Source organism: Cryptotermes secundus, unplaced genomic scaffold (genome assembly GCF_002891405.2).
Source record: "Cryptotermes secundus unplaced genomic scaffold, Csec_1.0 scaffold112, whole genome shotgun sequence".
Taxonomy (NCBI): Eukaryota; Metazoa; Arthropoda; class Insecta; order Blattodea; family Kalotermitidae; genus Cryptotermes; species Cryptotermes secundus.
Window position 1 is genome coordinate 693,326 of NW_019718271.1, and position 20,038 is coordinate 713,363.

Here is a 20,038-nt window from a genome sequence, read left to right on the forward strand (position 1 = left end):
CTCATCGAATGGAAGTCTGTCAGGACCTGTTGCACCAGTTTGAAGCTGAAGGTGACAAGTTTCTGGACAGCACGTCACCGGAGATGAGATGTGGTGTCACCACTACGAGCCGGAATCCAAAAGACAGTCCATGGAGTGGCGACATCCGGATTCAGCCATCGGCAGGGAAAGTGATGTGCATGGTCTTTTGGGATAGGCAGGGTGAGATTTTGTTGGATTTCCTGGAGCCTGGTGAGACTGTCAATTCTGAACGCTACAAGACGACGCTGACTAAGCTGAAAGCCCGCATTTACCGAGTTAGGCCAGAGAAGCAGACAACCTTTCGCTTGCAACATGATAACGCTAGACCCCATACCAGTTTGGCGACCACCGCGCACATTGCAAAGTTTGGCTGGACTGTCCTACCACATCCACCTTATAGCCCCGGTTTAGCACCTTCAGACTTCCATCTCTTTGGGCCTATGAAAGACGGACTACGTGGGCAACATTTTCCAGACAACGATGCTGTCATTGCAGCTGTAAGAAAGTGGCTAGCCTCTGCTGGCGCAGACTTTTACGGACGCGGCATACAGGCTCTTGTTCATCGCTGGCAAATGTGCATAACGAATGGTGGTGATTATGTGGAAAAATAACTGTAAGTAGCTGAAATCTTGCTCTATTTAACTGAGTTAGTATGCTTTCTGTATCTGTTGTAGTTTTCATAAGAAAAATAGGAGGCATTATATACGGAACGCTCCTCGTACTTTTGACGAAAGGCCAAGCGTATTCAAAAGAGACAAACTCATCTTCTCGTCAGAGAGGATGTTACATAAGGACTATTACCCAAGCGTTCAGTTTGAAAAAAAAAGAATCTCTGGTCGTGGTCCTCAAGGGGCCTGACGCCAAGATGAACTAACTGACTGTAAACCGCCAGTCGTAAAGTGATTTTGACATAAGACTAGTGCGCGGTGCAGTGCAGTGCACTGCAGCTAAGAGTACAGAAGAGCTTTTAGTTGAGTTCCAAGTTTCCTGGGTGATTGAACAAGAAACTGCAAGAAGAATTCACAGTGATTTGAAGTGTTAGTTTCTGTGTTGAGATCCGTTGCTAGGAGACGACTAGTGGAGATTGAGAATCCTAGTGCGTGTGTAACGGTGAAATGTAAATTGTGTAAACCAGAGATACCGCTTATTGCTTGTAATTAGGAGAAACTGTAAACAAAGTACCAATAAATCCAATCATCCGAACTAGAACCCGTTACTTTCGTCACTCGTACCACCCTACACGTGACAATATGCATCTTTTGATACAATATCATTGCTCTTAATAGCTTTTGTTATTATATATTATTTATAACCAACAGGATCAGAAAAATACACGCAAATCCTGAATATAATGTGTGGTTGCGAATTATTATAAATATCACATTGCACAGAAAAATTAAATTTATTTGTACTTTGTTAAGTATTTAACACGTTGAAAAATATTTCATACATGAATTTGATTTGTTTCATTTTGGTCTGTCACACTAACAGTTACAATTACAAAAGACAAGTCACATTGGACGGACTTGCCTTTGTAATTATTTCGTACATCTTAAAGTTGTAGAAAGTTATAAAGTTTATATACTCAAACCCTTAGCTTTCATGCAACAAGCGATTTTTGAGGTGATAATCTATTTGATATTTCCGTACAAAAAAAAAGTTTTAAATCGAAATGATAAAACCGAATATTAAATTTGGAGGGAAAATTTTATTGTAAACCTTAATATCAAATTTGATGGAAATCCACTGGGCACTTTCAGAGATGAGATATGCAGACGGATAAGATTCCACATTTTGTATTAATTACGGTTCTGAATAAAAACGGTACGGGGAAGGGGACAGAAAGATTAACGAATTGACACGCTGATTTTAGGAATTAATGTGAGTACGCATGTTCTATAACAGTACAGCGCAAATTCAGTAATCCGAACTAATTAAAACACTGGTGCTTTCGGACTACCAAATCATTCGGTTTACTGCATTTCAAATGAAACATTCAAATGTATTACTAAAATTATACATTCAAAAGATTAATGAATATATTTTACGTGTAAACAGCGACCGGAACTCAAGAACAAACTATAGGCCGGCTCGGAGTGAAGAGATTTCAATTAACGTGGCTTCATTTGTAATAAGAGCTTAGTAATTAGAGGCACCACTAGGTTTATTCCAAGCTATGGGGGGGAGGGAGCCAGTCAATTTGCTTTCACATTTACATTTAAGCAGTTTAATACTGCATTTGCTGATCACCATACAGTATTTACGATATAAGGCCGGTCACGGTAGCCGAGCGGTCTAAGGCATGTACTGTCTTCGCTCGCTCGGAAGCCGGGACCGTGGGTTTGGCTCTTATTTCCTGTGAGGTACGAACTGAATTCTTATATATTACTCTTATACACTGCCGGTCACAGTAGCCGAGAGGTAGGTAGGTAGGTAACAAACGTGGGTTACTTCAAAAGTCATGGCAACATAATTTTTCCGAAATTTCGAAAGCTCCGACTGGAATTTCCAAATTTGCCGCTGAGAGACAGCAACGTCTGATTTCTAATGATGCCACTAGACGATGCGGAAGTCCAAGGACAACGAAGCGAGTCCAGCGCGAAGTCACTGTGATCATACCCTTCGTCCAGAATGAACGTTAGCCGGCTGGAACAGCGCTGTTACGTGAAAATAGCAGTGCTTCGCGGCAGAAATGCGACTGAATGTCATTCAGAGCTTGTGGAAGCTCTGGGTGATCGTGCTGTTGCAAGGTGGACAGAAGCATTCCAACGTGGAAGGGAAGCAAGTGCCGACTTGCAACGTAGTGGACGCCCTGTGTCCGTTCGTACTGATGTTTCTCGTGCCGTGATCGCCCAGTGCATGGAGGAAGATAGGCGCTGGTCTCTGAAGGAGTTAGAGAAACATACAGGGATCGAACAGGCAACTGTGCATCGAATTTTACGAAACATTTTTATTTTTTAATCACAATTGAATTTTTCGAGGATTAAAGAATGAAAAAAAAAACAGTCATTCCGTAATGTGCAATTTTTCTTGCCTACTATACCTGATCTACCTGATCTAACTAAGCCAATCGGAGGGGTATATCATGCCCTTAATTTTGAAATTTCTAATTCTAATTTCGCCAGGAAATCCTCTTTGTCTTTCTTCCTATTGGCCTCCATTCGCTCTCGGTCGGCATCTGCTTTTACTTGGTTGTCTCTGATTTCCTTCAGTAGAAGTTCCTTCTCCGCCTTCCTTTCTTCGTTCTCCGCCTTCCTTTCTTCCTTTCTATCGGCGTCCATCCTAGCCAGCATTTCCATCATCTGCTGCATCTCCATCTTGTCGCAGTAGAATACACGATGCACAATAATTCAATTTGTGGCGTTTAAGTTCGTAACACTTCTGACACCAATGTAACGTGTTTCGTTACTGAAGACGCCGTAGAGATGGTTAATTGGTTTATTTAACAATCTACAAGTAACGGCTACAATTACTTATCTCACAGTTGCGGGGTTTCACACTTTATAACCCTAAATTAGAAATTAGAAATTTTGAACTTTCTTCACTGTAAAGTGTTTGCCCCCAAAAATTAGTTGCCATGACTTTTGAAGCAACCCACGTATAAAGTGCTGACACTTAAAATACAAACAATTGACCATCTCTCATGTTACAAACAAGCACAGATAAGCTACAAGCTGAATGTTTTAAAACACCCGACTTACAAATGTTTCGGTTAGAGCCTATGTTCGCTATATGAACACAAAAATATCTCCCTTTATTGCCAATGTGACTGGCCACACAGACTTCCGTACGCTACGTTTACTATGTTAGCTGCGTCGCAGAGTATACACAGCGTACGTAGCGAACATAGCGTAGGGCTCTGTGTGGCCGAACCTTAACTGTGCCTTCTACAGAAAGACTGAGGTTAATGGGTTTACTTACTTCCTAGCGGCCTCCGTAGTCTAGGGGTAACGTTCCCACCTCATGACTCAAGGTACGAGGGTTCAAACCCGGCGGAGGTCGTGGAATTTTTAAGGGTGGAAAATTTCAGGGAACAAGTCCTCCGGGAGGGACTTTAAGCCGTGTGTCCCGTGTCGTAGATTTACGGCACGTAAAAGAATCTCATGTCTCTAGGAGACCTCTGAGCTAAATTAAAGGCAATAATTTCCGCCCAAGTAGTTCCCAATGCCTCTGGTAGATGGGGGAAGCATCAAGGTATCGAGGGCCGACCTCGTTGGCTCAACGGGGCTGATGGCACGCGCCGTTAGCGGTAGGGTATGGCGACAGTAGAAATTAAAGGGGGACGAACAATGGACCAAAAACTGGTCTAAGTGCATGGGGAAACCCACCCCCTCTAATAATACGAATACAAATACGGACTTCCTTCCTGTTACATCTTGGTTGTTTCCACAATTTATAATTTTACAGACGATAGGATTCCTTGGACGAGTGATCAGCTCGTCGTAAGGCCTATACCTAAACACAGGACTACACAAACACAGAATAAACACATACACATAGTACATTATTCAGACCGCTCGGCTACCCTGACCGGCAGCGTTAACAGGCTCTGGATTCAAATTAAATTATCTTGTAGTCTTTTTCACTCACATTCCGGCTTTGAAGACGACTCTGTTTCATTCGGTAGGGTATGAACCCTAGCAGCTGGCATGACCTTGATTGACCTCGGCTGCTTCCAATATTCTCGTCACTGTTGCAAGGTCAAGTGTTGCTGTAATATGGTCTTGACCACCAGCGCCTCCGATGTACTTCCAACGGGGAATCAGACATCACGTTCAGGAACACACTTCAATATGCTGAAAAAGGAAAACCATACGACTTATATAAAATGTATAGAATATTTGATAAATGCCATTCTGCGTTTCAGACCACTGAGCTCTCTGTAGACTGAAAGACAAAAAGTAGATGGCTCCTTCCAGGAAATCGTTTCACCTGTGATATAAATGCATACAGTCACGTGACACGCCATGTGCCTTTGTAAGCCTCGACTAGCTGATAATATTGTAGTACACTTTCTCTATACTTACATACTTCCTACTGCCATAAAATGTCTACGGTCACTGAATCTTATAAAAGGTAAAAGGCAAAGATATCCTGTAACAGGCCGTGGAGGCCCATAGGGTTGTGAGACGTCGAGGCTCCCACATTTTCTAGACAATCGGATCACAGATGGCGGTGAGGTTGTCAGTCGCTCTTTAGACCCAGGAAGATTCCTGGTTCCAATTTATGTTAGAGGCTGAGTCGATCCAATGGCCATAGTGCGGCTGGAAGGAATAGATCAATTGAAAAGAATATCCAAAGACCTCATTGGGATTCGATACTGTGACCTTCCGGCTTGTAGCATAGTGCCTCAACTAACCTACTGCATGACCCCTACTGAATCATATATAAGGGAATATTCTTACATTTTAGTATTACATGACATAATCTATGACCGCCTCTGTGGTCTAGTGGTCAGAGTTCCTAACTACAGATCCAGAGGTCCGGGTTCGATTCCCGGCGCTACCAGGTTTTCTGAGAAGTAGTGGGTCTGGAACGGGGTCCACTCAGCCTCGAGAGGATAACTAAGGAGCTATTTCAAGGAAATAGCGGTTCCGGTCTAGAAATCCGAGATTAACGGCCGTGGGGATTAGTTGCGCTGACCACGCGACACCCCCTATCCGATAAACTTGGCACTAACTTCGCCGACAAGCAGCGGTTGCTCGGTCGGTATAGTTCGCTTGCGGATTCTCTTGATTTAGGATGGGTTCAGTGGCAGATTCTTGTAAATTCTGAACTGAACATTTGGAATCTACAAAACGAGAGGGATTTCTTGCGTGGCTGCACTAATATTAACTTCCTACTGACGACTGTTCCATGGAGTTTGTTACCTATGGGTCAGTTGTGCTTAGATTGTTCAGAAACAGCAGATGTTCTTAGTACCAATTGAAGACACAAACCGGACACAGTATAACTCGATATGCTACCGAAATTGGATACAGAACAATCATCGACATAAACTAATATCGAAGATGTTTCTCCATGACTTGAAACAACGATAAGAACCGGAAGATTTCACGGCGAATATATTCACTATATCTTCTGGGGAGATAAGTCATATCAATGTTGAGATAAAAAGCAAAGTCTTAGAGATCAGGGTCGATATAAACGACCCTGAAGATGGAGACGATAGGAGACCTCTGAAACACTGGATTCTAACTCACCACAGACATTCCTGATAGCTCGAGAATACTGTTATGCGTGTAACATAAGGTTTAGTGTTATTTGTGATTTTTCTGTCGGCTGAAACCGCCTCTGTGGTCTGGTGATCAGAGTTCCCGGCCACAAATCTAGAGGTCCGGGTTCGATTTCCGGCGCTACTGCATTTTCTGAGTAGTGGGTCTGGAATGGGGTCCACTTAACCTCGTGAAGATTATTGAGGAGCTATTTCAAGGAAATAGCGGTTCCGGTCTAGAAATCCGAGATTAACGGCAGTGGGGATCTGTTGCGCTAACCATGTGACACCCTCTATCCGCAAACGTTGGCATTAAATTCGACGACAAGTGGCGGTCGCTCGGTCGGTATAGTTCGCTTGCGGACTACAGGCCACGAAGTTTGTTTAAATTCTAGTATGAAAACTAAGGCTACGGAGTTAAAACACATGGACCTAAACTTCAATTGACATGTAAATGAGAGACACTCAGTACTAGCATCTCCACAAATCATCATACACGTAGTTTGCAAATTGCACGTAAGGACGGCCATCTTGTTATTACATTACATTTGAGGCTATTCACTCTCAGTCCGCATGAAAGCGACAGTTGGATACCTGCAGAGGCAATTCATCGAAATATCATACTGCTGCAGTAAGATATTTCAGCTGCCAGTTCAGTTCTTGTATTAGGGACAATAAATATGTCGCAAAACGCTTCGATACGAATTGTGACATGACGCCTGAAAGCCGCAATGTGATCATCTGCTGGGCGAGGCATCGCTGAGCACGTTCTCGTGGCAATGCAGAATAGACCGTTGCTGGACAACGCATTACCATGTCAAGGAACACGTAAATAACAACATACGAACCGTTCAAGTGAGTGTTCTGTCTGTGGTCCGCACCGGGTCATGAAAGGACATGCAACTGATTCGCAGTGAGTGTCGAATACCTCCATCGTTGCTCTGAAAGTCGCAGGAGGCGACGAAAAGTGAAATATCGAATCTGAGACACTAAAATATGGTCGTGAGTCCCACGGGACTCGAACCCGAGAATGACTACGTTGGCGAGGGCCAGCAGCAATCGTAAATGACAGACCCGTCCTCTTGTCAGACAGTCTGAGTGTCTGAGAGTAATAAAAATCTGGTTGTAAGCCCCACACGGGTGCTTTATTTCAAGATAGACTGGCCTACGGACCGTCGGTCGTAACATAAGTTTCGATTCGATTCGCAGTGAGTCGTACTGACTAGTAGAAGACTAGAGACAAGTCCGAAAGCCAGAAGAAATACAGTGAGAGATTAGTTATTAACTAGGCGTTCAATGTGTGAACTGCTATAATCAACTATAATTGCAACAGAGACGTTAAATAAATCCTATCATCAAATTTAGAACCTACAATTATTAGTCACGCAGCCCTTTATACGTGACAGTATGGTATTTACAAATTATAGTGGGCGTGTTTTAATTTTCAATCTCCTTTCTATCAGGAAGGCCGAACTCCTTTACGCTTTGTTCTTAGAACACGGAAACTCATAGATTAATCGCTAGAACTAACATTTTGCGTGTAAAGGACGTAAAAGTCCGTGAGATGAAGTTCTTTTTTATGAAGACGTCAAAAGATTAAATCGAAGTTAAGAAGCAACTAGTAGGACCCACACAATAAACCGTACATATGTCACAAAAGTTATCTAGCCATCAGTTAAGCCGCACCATAGCTCAAGCGATAAGTCGCTGTCTTCCCACCGCGGCGGCCCGGGTTCCGAGCCCGTGTCTGGTCAAGTTGTATTTGTGGTGGACAAAGTAGCGCTGGGGCGTGTTTTCTCCGAGTACTTCGGTTTCCCCTGCCAATCTTCATTCCACCAAAATTCTCCATCATCATTATCACCCGGGGCAGGTATACAATCAGTGGCCGCCGTGCTGAGTGGACCCAACTGGACTCCGCCCCCCACTAAGCGAATGGAAATAAATACAAGTAGAATAAAGCTAATTACAAGCAATTTTCATCAATTTCAACGTTTTATATCTTGATTTTTTAACGACGTTATTAAGAAATCAGTTTATGTAGCGTCGAAAGCCAGACTGACTGTTAGATTCTGAATAGGAAAGAACTTGCGCCGGTATTTATCTGGAAGGACTGCTGTTAACTACAGACACTCTGGGACTGGAAGGACTGCGGTTAACTACAGACACTCTGGGACTGGAAGGACTGCGGTGAACTACAGACACTCTGGGACTGGAAGGACTGCGGTGAACTACAGACACTCTGGGACTGGAAGGACTGCGGTGAACTACAGACACTCTGGGACTGGAAGGACTGCGGTGAACTACAGACACTCTGGGACTGGAAGGACTGCGGTGAACTACAGACACTCTGGGACTGGAAGGACTGCGGTGAACTACAGACACTCTGGGACTGGAAGGACTGCGGTGAACTACAGACACTCTGGGACTGGAAGGACTGCGGTGAACTACAGACACTCTGGGACTGGAAGGACTGCGGTGAACTACAGACACTCTGGGACTGGAAGGACTGCGGTGAACTACAGACACTCTGGGACTGGAAGGACTGCGGTGAACTACAGACACTCTGGGACTGGAAGGACTGCGGTGAACTACAGACACTCTGGGACTGGAAGGACTGCGGTGAACTACAGACACTCTGGGACTGGAAGGACTGCGGTGAACTACAGACACTCTGGGACTGGAAGGACTGCGGTGAACTACAGACACTCTGGGACTGGAAGGACTGCGGTGAACTACAGACACTCTGGGACTGGAAGGACTGCGGTGAACTACAGACACTCTGGGACTGGAAGGACTGCGGTGAACTACAGACACTCTGGGACTGGAAGGACTGCGGTGAACTACAGACACTCTGGGACTGGAAGGACTGCGGTGAACTACAGACACTCTGGGACTGGAAGGACTGCGGTGAACTACAGACACTCTGGGACTGGAAGGACTGCGGTGAACTACAGACACTCTGGGACTGGAAGGACTGCGGTGAACTACAGACACTCTGGGACTGGAAGGACTGCGGTGAACTACAGACACTCTGGGACTGGAAGGACTGCGGTGAACTACAGACACTCTGGGACTGGAAGGACTGCGGTGAACTACAGACACTCTGGGACTGGAAGGACTGCGGTGAACTACAGACACTCTGGGACTGGAAGGACTGCGGTGAACTACAGACACTCTGGGACTGGAAGGACTGCGGTGAACTACAGACACTCTGGGACTGGAAGGACTGCGGTGAACTACAGACACTCTGGGACTGGAAGGACTGCGGTGAACTACAGACACTCTGGGACTGTAAGGACTGCGGTTAACTACAGACACTCTGGGAAAGGACACCGTTTTCCAGGTCAACATCGTTCGAATATTAATATGCGGTCATATCGTCACAGCAAGCGAGCAAAATGCGAACAGCGAACGAAACAAAGAGTTAAGGAAGCAGAATAAAAAAGGCGTGAAAGTAAAGGTAAGGTAAATTTGTCTCTGTGCTTAACTAATTAATCACTACGCCACGTAGGCGCATGTGGGGCGGGGCGGATATACAGATCCATATTTTCTTGAACCCGGTACCACTTTGAAGTGAGTAGTTAGCTTCACGCCCCTGCCGCTTTACCCCAGGGGAAGATCCCCATACCCATTCGATAGGAAGCTGGGTGGGCCCCAAAGCCTGTCTGGACAACGTGGAGAAGAGAAAATTCTTGACCCTACCGTAGCCAGTCGCTATACTGACTGCGCTATCCCTGCTAGAAGTCACGTGATACAGCACAGAAATATCGACCAGGATGATGTAATGGTAACGGTGTAGACTTGAACTGGTGACGTGCTGGGTTTGAGCCTCGGCCATGATACTGGTTACCCTGACTAGGGACTTTCGTGACCCTCCTCAGTATTTCCAGGCTAATACCGGATAATACCTAAATTAAACCAGAACCACTTCCTTCCACCATGATAACAGTCATTGGCAAAACAGCCTTTTTTGATCCATAGCCTTCCTTAGAAAATTCTGCCAGATTTTTCGTGAATTATATTTATTGAATTGTATTGAACTGTATTTATATTTTTCCAGTGATAGGATAGCCCCAGGAACCGGGTTCCCTTTTCGTCGCCTTCTATGACTCGCAGGGCTACAGTGGAGGTATTCTAACCTGCCTTCTCGGCGGCTTCCACCCATACCCCTTCCAATTTATTTCCCATCAATCATCTTCCATACAACGTTAAGCAGTCGAGATGCTGGCAGTACAGTAAAATAAACCACACGAATGATTATTTTTCTATTACATTTCAAGATTTCCATTAAGGAGAATCGAACAATTCAACACGATCCCAGAATGTTGCTGCAAGCCAAATGTTCAGAGAGATCTGCAACACAATTAAATGTTTTGTAGCTGGCGTGAACATCTGGCAGGGCCGTTGTATACACAGAATGTTACAGCCTGAGCAACCAAATCGGCATTAGTGTTGCAAACTTCCTGCAACTGTTGCACCACGTCTGAAGCAATGACTTTAATTAGTGCTACTTTCCTTTGCATCTCTTGCATACATTGATATATACTTAGGTTACGAAGCCAAAGACTTTCTGTTAAGGGGCCCATACACGTACGAGTCGCACGCGAGTCCGACTCGGTTAGGGTTCCAACGAGCCAAACTTGTCCGTGTGTGTGTCGCAAAGTTGGGAAACAGCTCATGCGTGGGTAGTGAAATTAATCCGAGCCTGGCTCTCGAGTCAGACTAGTACGTGTATGGGCCCCTTTAGAACCAACCGTAATCCACAAACTGGATCATGCTCACCTTTCTTCTCACACTTGAGCTTCAAGGTGAGCAATGGAATGATGGTGAACAGCTCATTCTGGATTAAACATTCATGATCATTCCTATTTCCACAATTCCTTTGTTTATTCCTCTAGATCCTAGAAGAAAGAATGAAAAAGCGATCTTTCTGACAGTTTTGTCCAAGATTTTACCTTGCAATGAAGCCACAAGATACTGGGTTTCACCCCTACAGACCTTCTGAATAAGAGTCACATGAATTTTTACTGACCCGTATCTCTTGCTTCCCCTTCACCCTTCGGAACGCCAATCCTAGAAGACTGGAAAAGTGTTTTACCCGCATAAACCAACGGCCATCTGCTTCACTCCAAAAGGAAGCCTCTAATGGAAGGATTTCGGTTAAATTATGTACGAGCTTAAGGCTTAAGCAGCAGACAGTCGATCCTACGTGTACCACATGCAGGAAGAACAAAAACTTATTTAAAGTTCTGTATAATTTTTATTAGTAAGTTTACATATAATTTTCACACCAATTTTTCTTTGTCAGTCTCCTACATAGAGAAAGAAAAGATTATAATAATCCAAAGTATAATTTCACGTATATTTTGAACATAATGAGAAACTCTGACTAAGACTGTAGCTCCTTCATGCACAGTAGTTACCAAATATCACCTGGTTTAGCATTAAGACCACCGGGGCTTGGCTTATGGATTTCATTTTTCGGTTTCACATGGTGTGCAGAACAAACAACGACAATATCTGCGCACATTAAGCAGCTGGTCTCTGTAATGGCTATGCAGATTGTTTTTGAGAGGTGGAAACCGACTTTTGAATTATACAGATGAATTTAATGCTTTAAAGGGTTAAAGGAGAACATAAATTGTGGGCGTTTAGGGTCCTGAGGAAAATGTCTCAACCTAAAAGGAATGAGGTAAAGGGAAAATAGAAAATTACATAACAGAATCTCCGTAATTTGTAAATTTATAATTACACCTCGTAGATAGGGAATAAAACTGCACAATGAGGAGCTTCATAACTTGTACTTTTCTCCAAGTATATTTAGAATGATCAAGTCAAGGAGGATGAGGTGGGCAGGGCATGTCGCACGAATGGGGGAGACGAAGAATGCATATAGGATATTGGTGGGAAAGCCAATAGGAAAGAGACCACAGGGAAGACCAAGGCGTAGGTGAGTGGACAACATTAAAATGGATCTAAGAGAGATAGGATGGGATGGTATGGATTGAGTAGATCTGGCTCAGGGTAAGGACCAGTGGAGGGCTCTTGTGAACATGGTAATGAACCTTTAGGTTCCATAAAATGCTGGGAAATTCTTGAGTAGCTGCAGAATTGGCGGCTCCTCCAGAACGGCTCAGCTCCGTGAGTAAGTAAGTAAGATAGGGAATTACTCTATCGATTGGTCCCAATTGAATAGTTTCTTTACCTGAGGATGGAGACACAGTTAGGTCTCCGAAAATTTGTTTTAAATAAAAGAAACAGGACGATGGACAATGTCCAAGAAGCCACTAATTGCGTCCATAATTTTACTCTGCAGCAAATATTAAGTTGGCCACATCAAAGAGTATATCATCGATCAGATATATAGCAAGCCAGAGGGAATGAGAAACACAGAAAAGGGAGACCACTTGCGGGGCCTAGGCATACATGGGTATTCCTTTTGTAATCCAGAGGTTTAAAGTCTATGTGAGAGGGCAAGAAATACTGAACTTAAAGCCATGACACTTTTGAAAAACAACTTCCGTCGGTAACAAAGCGAGCGATTCCTCTCGTGTGCTCAAATGTTCTACTGGGAAACGGCCGTGACTACAGAGACAGGTCCACTTCTTCAGTAGTCGTTTGATTCACAGTTTCCATTTTTATTACTTTTTAAATAAATAACATTATGGACTTAAATTTGAGAAAGAAACTAGTGAAATGCTACGTTTGGAGCATCGCTTTGTATGAGGCTGAAACTTGGACACTTAGGGCAGTAGATCAGAAACACCTGGAAAGTTTCGAAATGTGGTGTTGGAGAGGGATGGAGAAGATCAGTTGGACCGATTATGTGAGAAATGAAGAAGTGTTAATTAGAGTCAGTGAGCAGAGGAATATCCTACACGAAATAAGAAAACGGAAGGCTAATTGGATTGGTCATATCTTACGCGGTAACTGCCTTCTAAAAGAAGTTATTGAAGGAAAGATAGAGGGGCGGATAGAAGTGACCAGAAGACGAGGAAGAGGACGTAAGATGATGTTGGATGACCTTGGGGACAGAGGAGGATATTCTCATTTGAAGGAGAAAGCTTCCAGTGATTGAGGCTAGCTCTTTCTAACGGACCCAACAGAATAGGTGCTTTCCTTCACCTGAGGACGGAAACAGATCCAGTTTCCGAAATGTCGTATTTTTATTTGTTATCTTAAATACCAGGACGATGGATAAAGTCCAAAAACCCAATATATCAGTGTGTTATACACCATCGTCAGAATCCTATAGTAACTAATCTTACAGGCCTTAAACTTATACCCTGCGCCATGCACCATGTATTAGATGATTCTAAGATGAACAAAATACAAGCCGGAAGGTCGCGGGATCGAATCCCGATGAGGTGAATTTTTTTTTCAATTGACCTAATCCTTCCAGCCGCACTATGGTCATGGGGTAAACTCAGCTTCTAACAGAAATGAGTACCAGGAATATTCCTGGGGGTAAAGGGCGGCCGGCGCATAAAGCTGACAACCTCACCGCCATCTGTGAGCCGATTGTCTAGAAAATGTGGGAACCTCAACATCTCACAGCCTCATGGGCCTCCACGGCTTGTTATAAGGAAACCTTTACTTACTTTTCTTACTTTTTTACTTCTTCATTATAATATCCATTAAGTAGGTTCGGAGTTATAGTAATATAAGCTCAGAATAACGGACAATCCAGTTTTTCATATGCTTTCATTTAAGCAGCTTGCGCAAGTGTTTTCAGTTTTCCAGCAATTCTTTTTAAGTACGGCTATTAAAATCGCAAAACGTGCTGCGAATACATTGTCGACCCTTACTAAAAGTACATCTGTTACGATAAGAGATGGCGCCAGTTGATCTTCACACATTCATTTCTAACGGGGCGGGTGTGCGTTTCTTCTGACTCTCATAATCTCCTAGAGGGGGGGCAATAATGAGATTGCGTGTCGTGATCGTGTCTTGTTAACATTCTATCCGGAATGGAAGCACAGGAAGCGGCTTTACACTAATCAAAGCTGGTGCTCCGCCTGCCACGTGCCCCTAAGTGAGGATTCTTACGCGGAAAGAACAATCCAATTACAAAGACCCCCAACAAAGATAATTATCTTTGTATAATGATTAGAATTATGTTTTAAGAAAATAAAATATGGCATATGTTGAATTAATTGAATATCAAGCAACGTACCAATTGTTGCATATGCAAAAGTCCTTAAAAAAATGAATTCATCCTAATAGGAAATCTTTTCCCATTATGTGAAATTTGAGATTATCACTGCGGTAAATATGAAGATTAGTAGATTCTGAGATGTGAAGCTGTGGAGGTTTTTTAGCTTATTATTTAGGGACGATGTCAGTAACGAGACCATATCGCGTCTGTGAGAGGATGATCAACGGACATGGAGCAGTTATTTGAATGATAATTGGCAGGAAAACCCAAAAAATCGCAGGAAACCTGCCCCAGTTACACTCTATTCACTATAAATCCCGGGATTTAACTCATCCCTAACGTAAAGATGAGTCCAGACGAACAAAACTGAAAGAAGGTAAGAAGGCAAAGCTGTCCCTGTAACAGGCCGTGGAGGCTCACAGGTTTGTGAGACGTCCAGGCTCCCACGTTTAGAAAATCGGCTCACTGCATTAAACGTCGGTCGCCCTTAACCCCCAGGAACATTCCTAGTACTCCTTCTGTTAGAGGCTGAGTCGACCCCAGGGTCATAGTGCGGCTGGAAGGATTTTTTCTCCTTCTTCGCCCCCACTTTGGAGCATAGGGCTCACTTCTCAGTTTCACTGATCATTTTTACGGGCGGTAGGTCTCCTTGGACGGGTGATCAGCTCGTCTCAAGGCCTCTACCTAAACACAGGACAACACAAACACAGAATAAACGCATACACACATACACACACACACACACCAAACATCCATGCCGTGAGTGGAATTCGAACCTACGACCCCGGCTTCCGAGCAAGCGAAGACAGTACATACCTTAGTCCGTTCGGCTACTGTGACCGGCATGAAGGATTAGGTCATTTACAAAATTCAATGACCTCATCGGCGAATCGAAAACGCGACCTTCTGGCTTGTAGCATAGTGCCTCAACCAACTACGCTACCGTATGCCTCAGCAGCAGCAGCAGCAGTAGCAGTAGCAGTAGTAGTAGCAGAAGCAGTAGCAGTAGTAACATAATTTTAGCTTTAATAACGTTTTCGATATTCCTCTCATGACGTCACTTTTTTTAAGCTTATGGCTTATCCACTGATAAACATTTCCTAATAAACGTTTATTAAGGATAATTACGCACAGAGAGAGCGTATGTCTGTCTCCACTGAGAAATGTCTGTCTGGAATTCATCCGTGCTGCAAGCAGTCGATACAAACAGTGAATCATAGGTCTATTCCACAACTATGGCTCCTGTCTATGAAGTCCATAAATTGCAGACACTTTCCTTGATGGAAACTCAGTTAAGACAACGCACGCATACACATATGCACTGACTACATGCACGACCAACGCAAAACATGAATCCTTTTGAATTATCGGCTTCGTTCGGGAAATGTTTATACGCGTATGACACGGCTTTTTTGGGCATTTAAGTGTCTCACTCAACAAACATTTGCTAAAGATTATTAACATTTTGGGAGCTAAATGAATATTCAGCTTTACTAACCCGCAAAACATGGTCGCGAAATAGCTCAAGCGGTTAATCGCTGGCTTCCCAGAGCGGCCCGGGTTCGATCCCGGGTCTGGTAAAGTGGGATTTGTGGTGGACAAAGTGGCGCTGGGGCAGGTTTTCTCCGAGTACTTCGGTTTCCCCTGCCAATCTTCATTCCACCAACTGCTCCACAATCACCCTCACCTATCATCTGGGGCTGGTACAATAGGCCAGAAGTGGCCGCACTACAAGGGACTTAGTCCCACCCTACTAACAATAAAAAAAACCGCAAAACATCTGTCAGTATTTTTCCCTTCCACGAATTAAAAAATTCTTGATGCGCTAAACTCTCTTTTGTCACTTAGACGGCCCATACACGTACGAGTCTGGCTTGCGAGGCGCGGGGCTCGGATTAATTTCACCACACACGGACGAGGTTGGCTTATTGGAACCCGAGCCGAGTAGGACACGCGAGCCAGACTCGTACGTGTATGGACCCCCTAAGATCTAGAAGTTTGTGACGATGGTACATTGCTACAAGTATTATATTTTTGGGCATTATCCATCGTCCTGTCTATTTTCTAAAAAAAAAAAGTCTTGTTTATTTTTCAAAACACAGTGTTTCGGAGACTTGATTCTGTCTCCGTCTTCAGGTAAAACCTACTCAGTTAGGTCCAATAGACAGAGCTAGTCATTAGCTCAGGGTTGATAGAAAGTAGACAGGAAGATGGATAATGTCCAAAAACATAATTCTTGTAGTCTCTTTTGTAACATTTATAAATCCTAAGTAGTGAAACCGGTTGTTAAATTCAGTTTATCCGTGAGTGTACCTAATGCAGAACGCCAAACTTATTTTCATTGTGTAAACATTTCTTCAGCTGTAAAAAGAGGACAGCAAAAACCGCTAACATCTTAATGGTATCACAACAACTGTGTGGTATTGTGGCTATAAACGATTTTATAACAAAAGTGTGTCAGGAACGACGAAAGAGAAGTCGGTACTAAAGTTTTCTAAAGCTCTGTAAGACCTAGGGCACTGTTGCGCTTTGTATCAGGTGATATGTCATAGCGACACGTGACACCGATACATCCGTCCACAGTCTATGTTAAGATGTCGCAAGGGGACGTACTGTTGACCTGTGCTGCTTACATTACAACGCATTTAGCTGAAAAGAAATCGAAGCATAAAAAGAGCGTGTGGATAAGAAAGTTTTTAGAAGAAAGAAATAGACGTGTACTCGCAACCTTACAGATGTCAGACAGAACATTTTGTAACTTTACCAGAATGACGACAACTGATTTCGAGGTATTGTTACAAATGGTTTGGAGTTCAATAGCATAAACTGTGAGAGAATGCTGTGCATTTTCGCTTCGATGATGTTTCGTGGTTTTCTCAATTCTTCCACGATGCTGTTCCATGCATCTGCCGGCTTGTTACCCGTTCCATAGACTTTCATTTCCATGGTATAAAAAAACTCCGTGATTTTAGTCCGCAAGCGAACTATACCGATCGAGCGTCGCTTGTCGGTGAAGTTTAGTGTCAACTTCTGCGGATAGAGAGTGTTGCGTGGTCAGCGCAACGAATCCCCATGGCCGTTAATTTCGGTTTTCTAGACCGGAGCCACTATTTCCTTGAAATAACCCTCAGTTATTATCACGAGGCTTAGTGGATCACGTTCCAGACCCACTACTTCTCAGAAAAAAATCTGGTAGCGCCGGGAATCGAACCCGGAGCTCTGGATCTGTAGCCAAGAACGCTGACCACTAGACCACGGAATCGGACTAATTCAATCAATTTTAAAACGTGATCGTTCGTCCGCTGTACATTCATTGCTGGTTCCGCGACATGTCCGTTCCGCACAACAATCGAGAGATCCTTCGATGTTTCCTCATGTTTCCGCCTCTCAACCGATAACCGGGCCTGCATATGTATCGGCACATGATATTTGTTGCGGAACTTGAGGCATTTCAAGTAACTTTCCCGCGATACAGTGTGCCCTAGTGCGTAGAGGCCTTCAGTTACGAGGAGTGTTGAATAAGGAGACATAATCCGAGAGGGTGTTACACCAGTCTTTATTACTTTAACCTACATCTTCAACAGAAAAAGGAAGAGGAACAAATTCTGTACTAATCCACTGGATCGTCGCTGCGAGCGGGGTAACTGTGCTTTAATTTCAGACAGAGAAGGAACAGGGCTCAGTGTCTGCTCTATTCAGGTGCTGTAGTGTTGTGCATTCACTGCTGCTGTCGCGTGGAGTAAGAACCCAAGAACGTGATTCACCGTCCTTCCCAACCACCAACAGCTTCCGCGTGGACGGCTGGCAATAACTTCAGCATGAGGCAAACAGGCAGCCTTGCTTGCTGCCTTCTTCATGATTGTTTATTACTTGGTTTACTCTTCCAACCTGAAGAAGGCGGCAATATATCCTTCCACAACGTCCGTTGACTTTCACCTGACTATATGGAATTATATTGTGACATGTAGACGCATATTTAAGCAACGCCCGAAATACGCGCACACAACAATAGAAAATGCATTGCAAGAACTATTTTCTATGTGGTCCGAGCCATGCTCATTGCTAGGCAACGGGTCGCTAAACACGTTCCCGCACAAGTGCACCGTGGAACAAGACGACGTCCATTTCTAGGCAATTGCGCGGTCAACACGCGTTAGAATTGTTGAGAGACAGTGTTTTCCGTTGGATCCGTGCAAAGTTGACATAAGAGAGTCGAGTTCCGAAGGTGGCAGGATCGTAGAATGAGAAAGGAGCGAGTCCTCGGCAGTCAAGGAAGAAGGGGTCGGCTGAAGATTGATGGTGAGTTACTGTAATTGGTTGTGATTAAGAGTGATTGTAAAATGTGTTAATAAATCCAATCGTCCAGTCGAAACCCCGTTATTATTAGTCACGGAGCCCGGATAGGTGACGACATTTGAGAAGACAGAACTCTTCATAGTCGAAGTTGTGAGAACCTCAAATCCAATATTGAAGAAGCAGTTTGAAGGGGAACACTGACACGATAACCAGAGGATTATTGAGGAGCGCCGATGGGTGTGAAGTCCGTATTGTCCTGCAGGATTCGAACATATTCTCTACTGATCTGATAAATATCTTAACTGATCTGGCGGTTATGCGAAAAAATGGAGGATCTGTCCACTATTCATTACTGTTTTGCACATGCATTCTAAAGTAATAATTACAAGTGTACGAGGCACAAACCTCCAATTAGGTTGTAAGAAAACAAACAAAAAACAAACTCTGTGACCTGTAGTCCGCAAGCAAATTATACCGACCGAACGACCGCCACTTGTCGGAGAAATTAGTGCCAACTTTTGCGGATAGAGGGTGTCGCGTGGTCAGCGCAACGGATCCCCACGGACGTTAATTTCGGTTTTCTAGACCGAAGCCGCTATTTCCTTGAAATAGCTCCTCAATTATCCTCATTGGGCAGAGTGGACCCTGTTCTATACCCACTACTTCTCAGAAAATCTGGTAGGGCCGGGAATCGAACCTGGGATCTCTGGATCTGTAGGCAGGAACTCTGACCACTAGACCACAGAGGCGGTTATTCGTTTGTAATTACCGAAAAAATCAGACCTCGGCGAAGAATGCTGTCAAAGTAGCACCGTCATTTTTTAATTATTTATAGTACGTAGATAAGTTAATAAGTAAGTTACAAATGGGTACAGAACTTAAACAAATAAGAGTACTGATCTGAAAAATGCTTTTATTTCTCAACATAATCTCCCTGTACACTGAGGCACTTGTCCCACCGTTTCACAGGCCCCTGAAAACCAGCAGCATAAAATTCTTTGGGCTGCTGTTGGAACCAGGCGTGTTCACACGGCATGGCCTACCTCATAATGCATGACAGGCTGCATGCTTCCGTAGAATGGCCTTACGAAGTATCCTGAGGATGTTACAGTAGGAGTCGGCATTTACAGTTTGTCCTTGAGGCTGGAATGCGGTGAGCAGTATGCCTTCGTGATCCCAGAAGACTGTGAGCATCATTTTCCTGGAGGATGGTGTCACCTTAAACATTTTTTGGCAGGAGACGCAGGATGTCTCCACTGCATTGACGCACGCTTTGTCTCGGACTGGTAATGGTGAACCCAAGACTCATCACCTGTGACATTTCGGGCTAGCATATCGTGTCCTTCATC

At 44.0% G+C, this 20,038-nt stretch overlaps 1 protein-coding gene across 5 annotated transcripts in view; it reads right to left on the bottom strand.

Moving 5' to 3' along the window:
- LOC111871644 (serine/threonine-protein kinase NIM1) overlaps positions 1-20,038 on the bottom strand; it is a 184,542-nt gene that overhangs the window by 13,993 nt on the left and 150,511 nt on the right. For 4 of the 5 annotated variants that reach the window (XM_023865241.2, XM_023864923.2, XM_023864999.2 and 1 more), the window contains one exon: positions 4,612-4,817. In XM_023865241.2, the coding sequence (XP_023721009.1) occupies positions 4,612-4,672 (61 nt within the window). In that variant the 5' untranslated portion in view covers positions 4,673-4,817. Of the gene's footprint in view, positions 1-4,611; positions 4,818-11,017; positions 11,137-20,038 lie in introns of all 5 variants that reach the window. The other variant, XM_023865079.2, reaches the window with a different exon arrangement.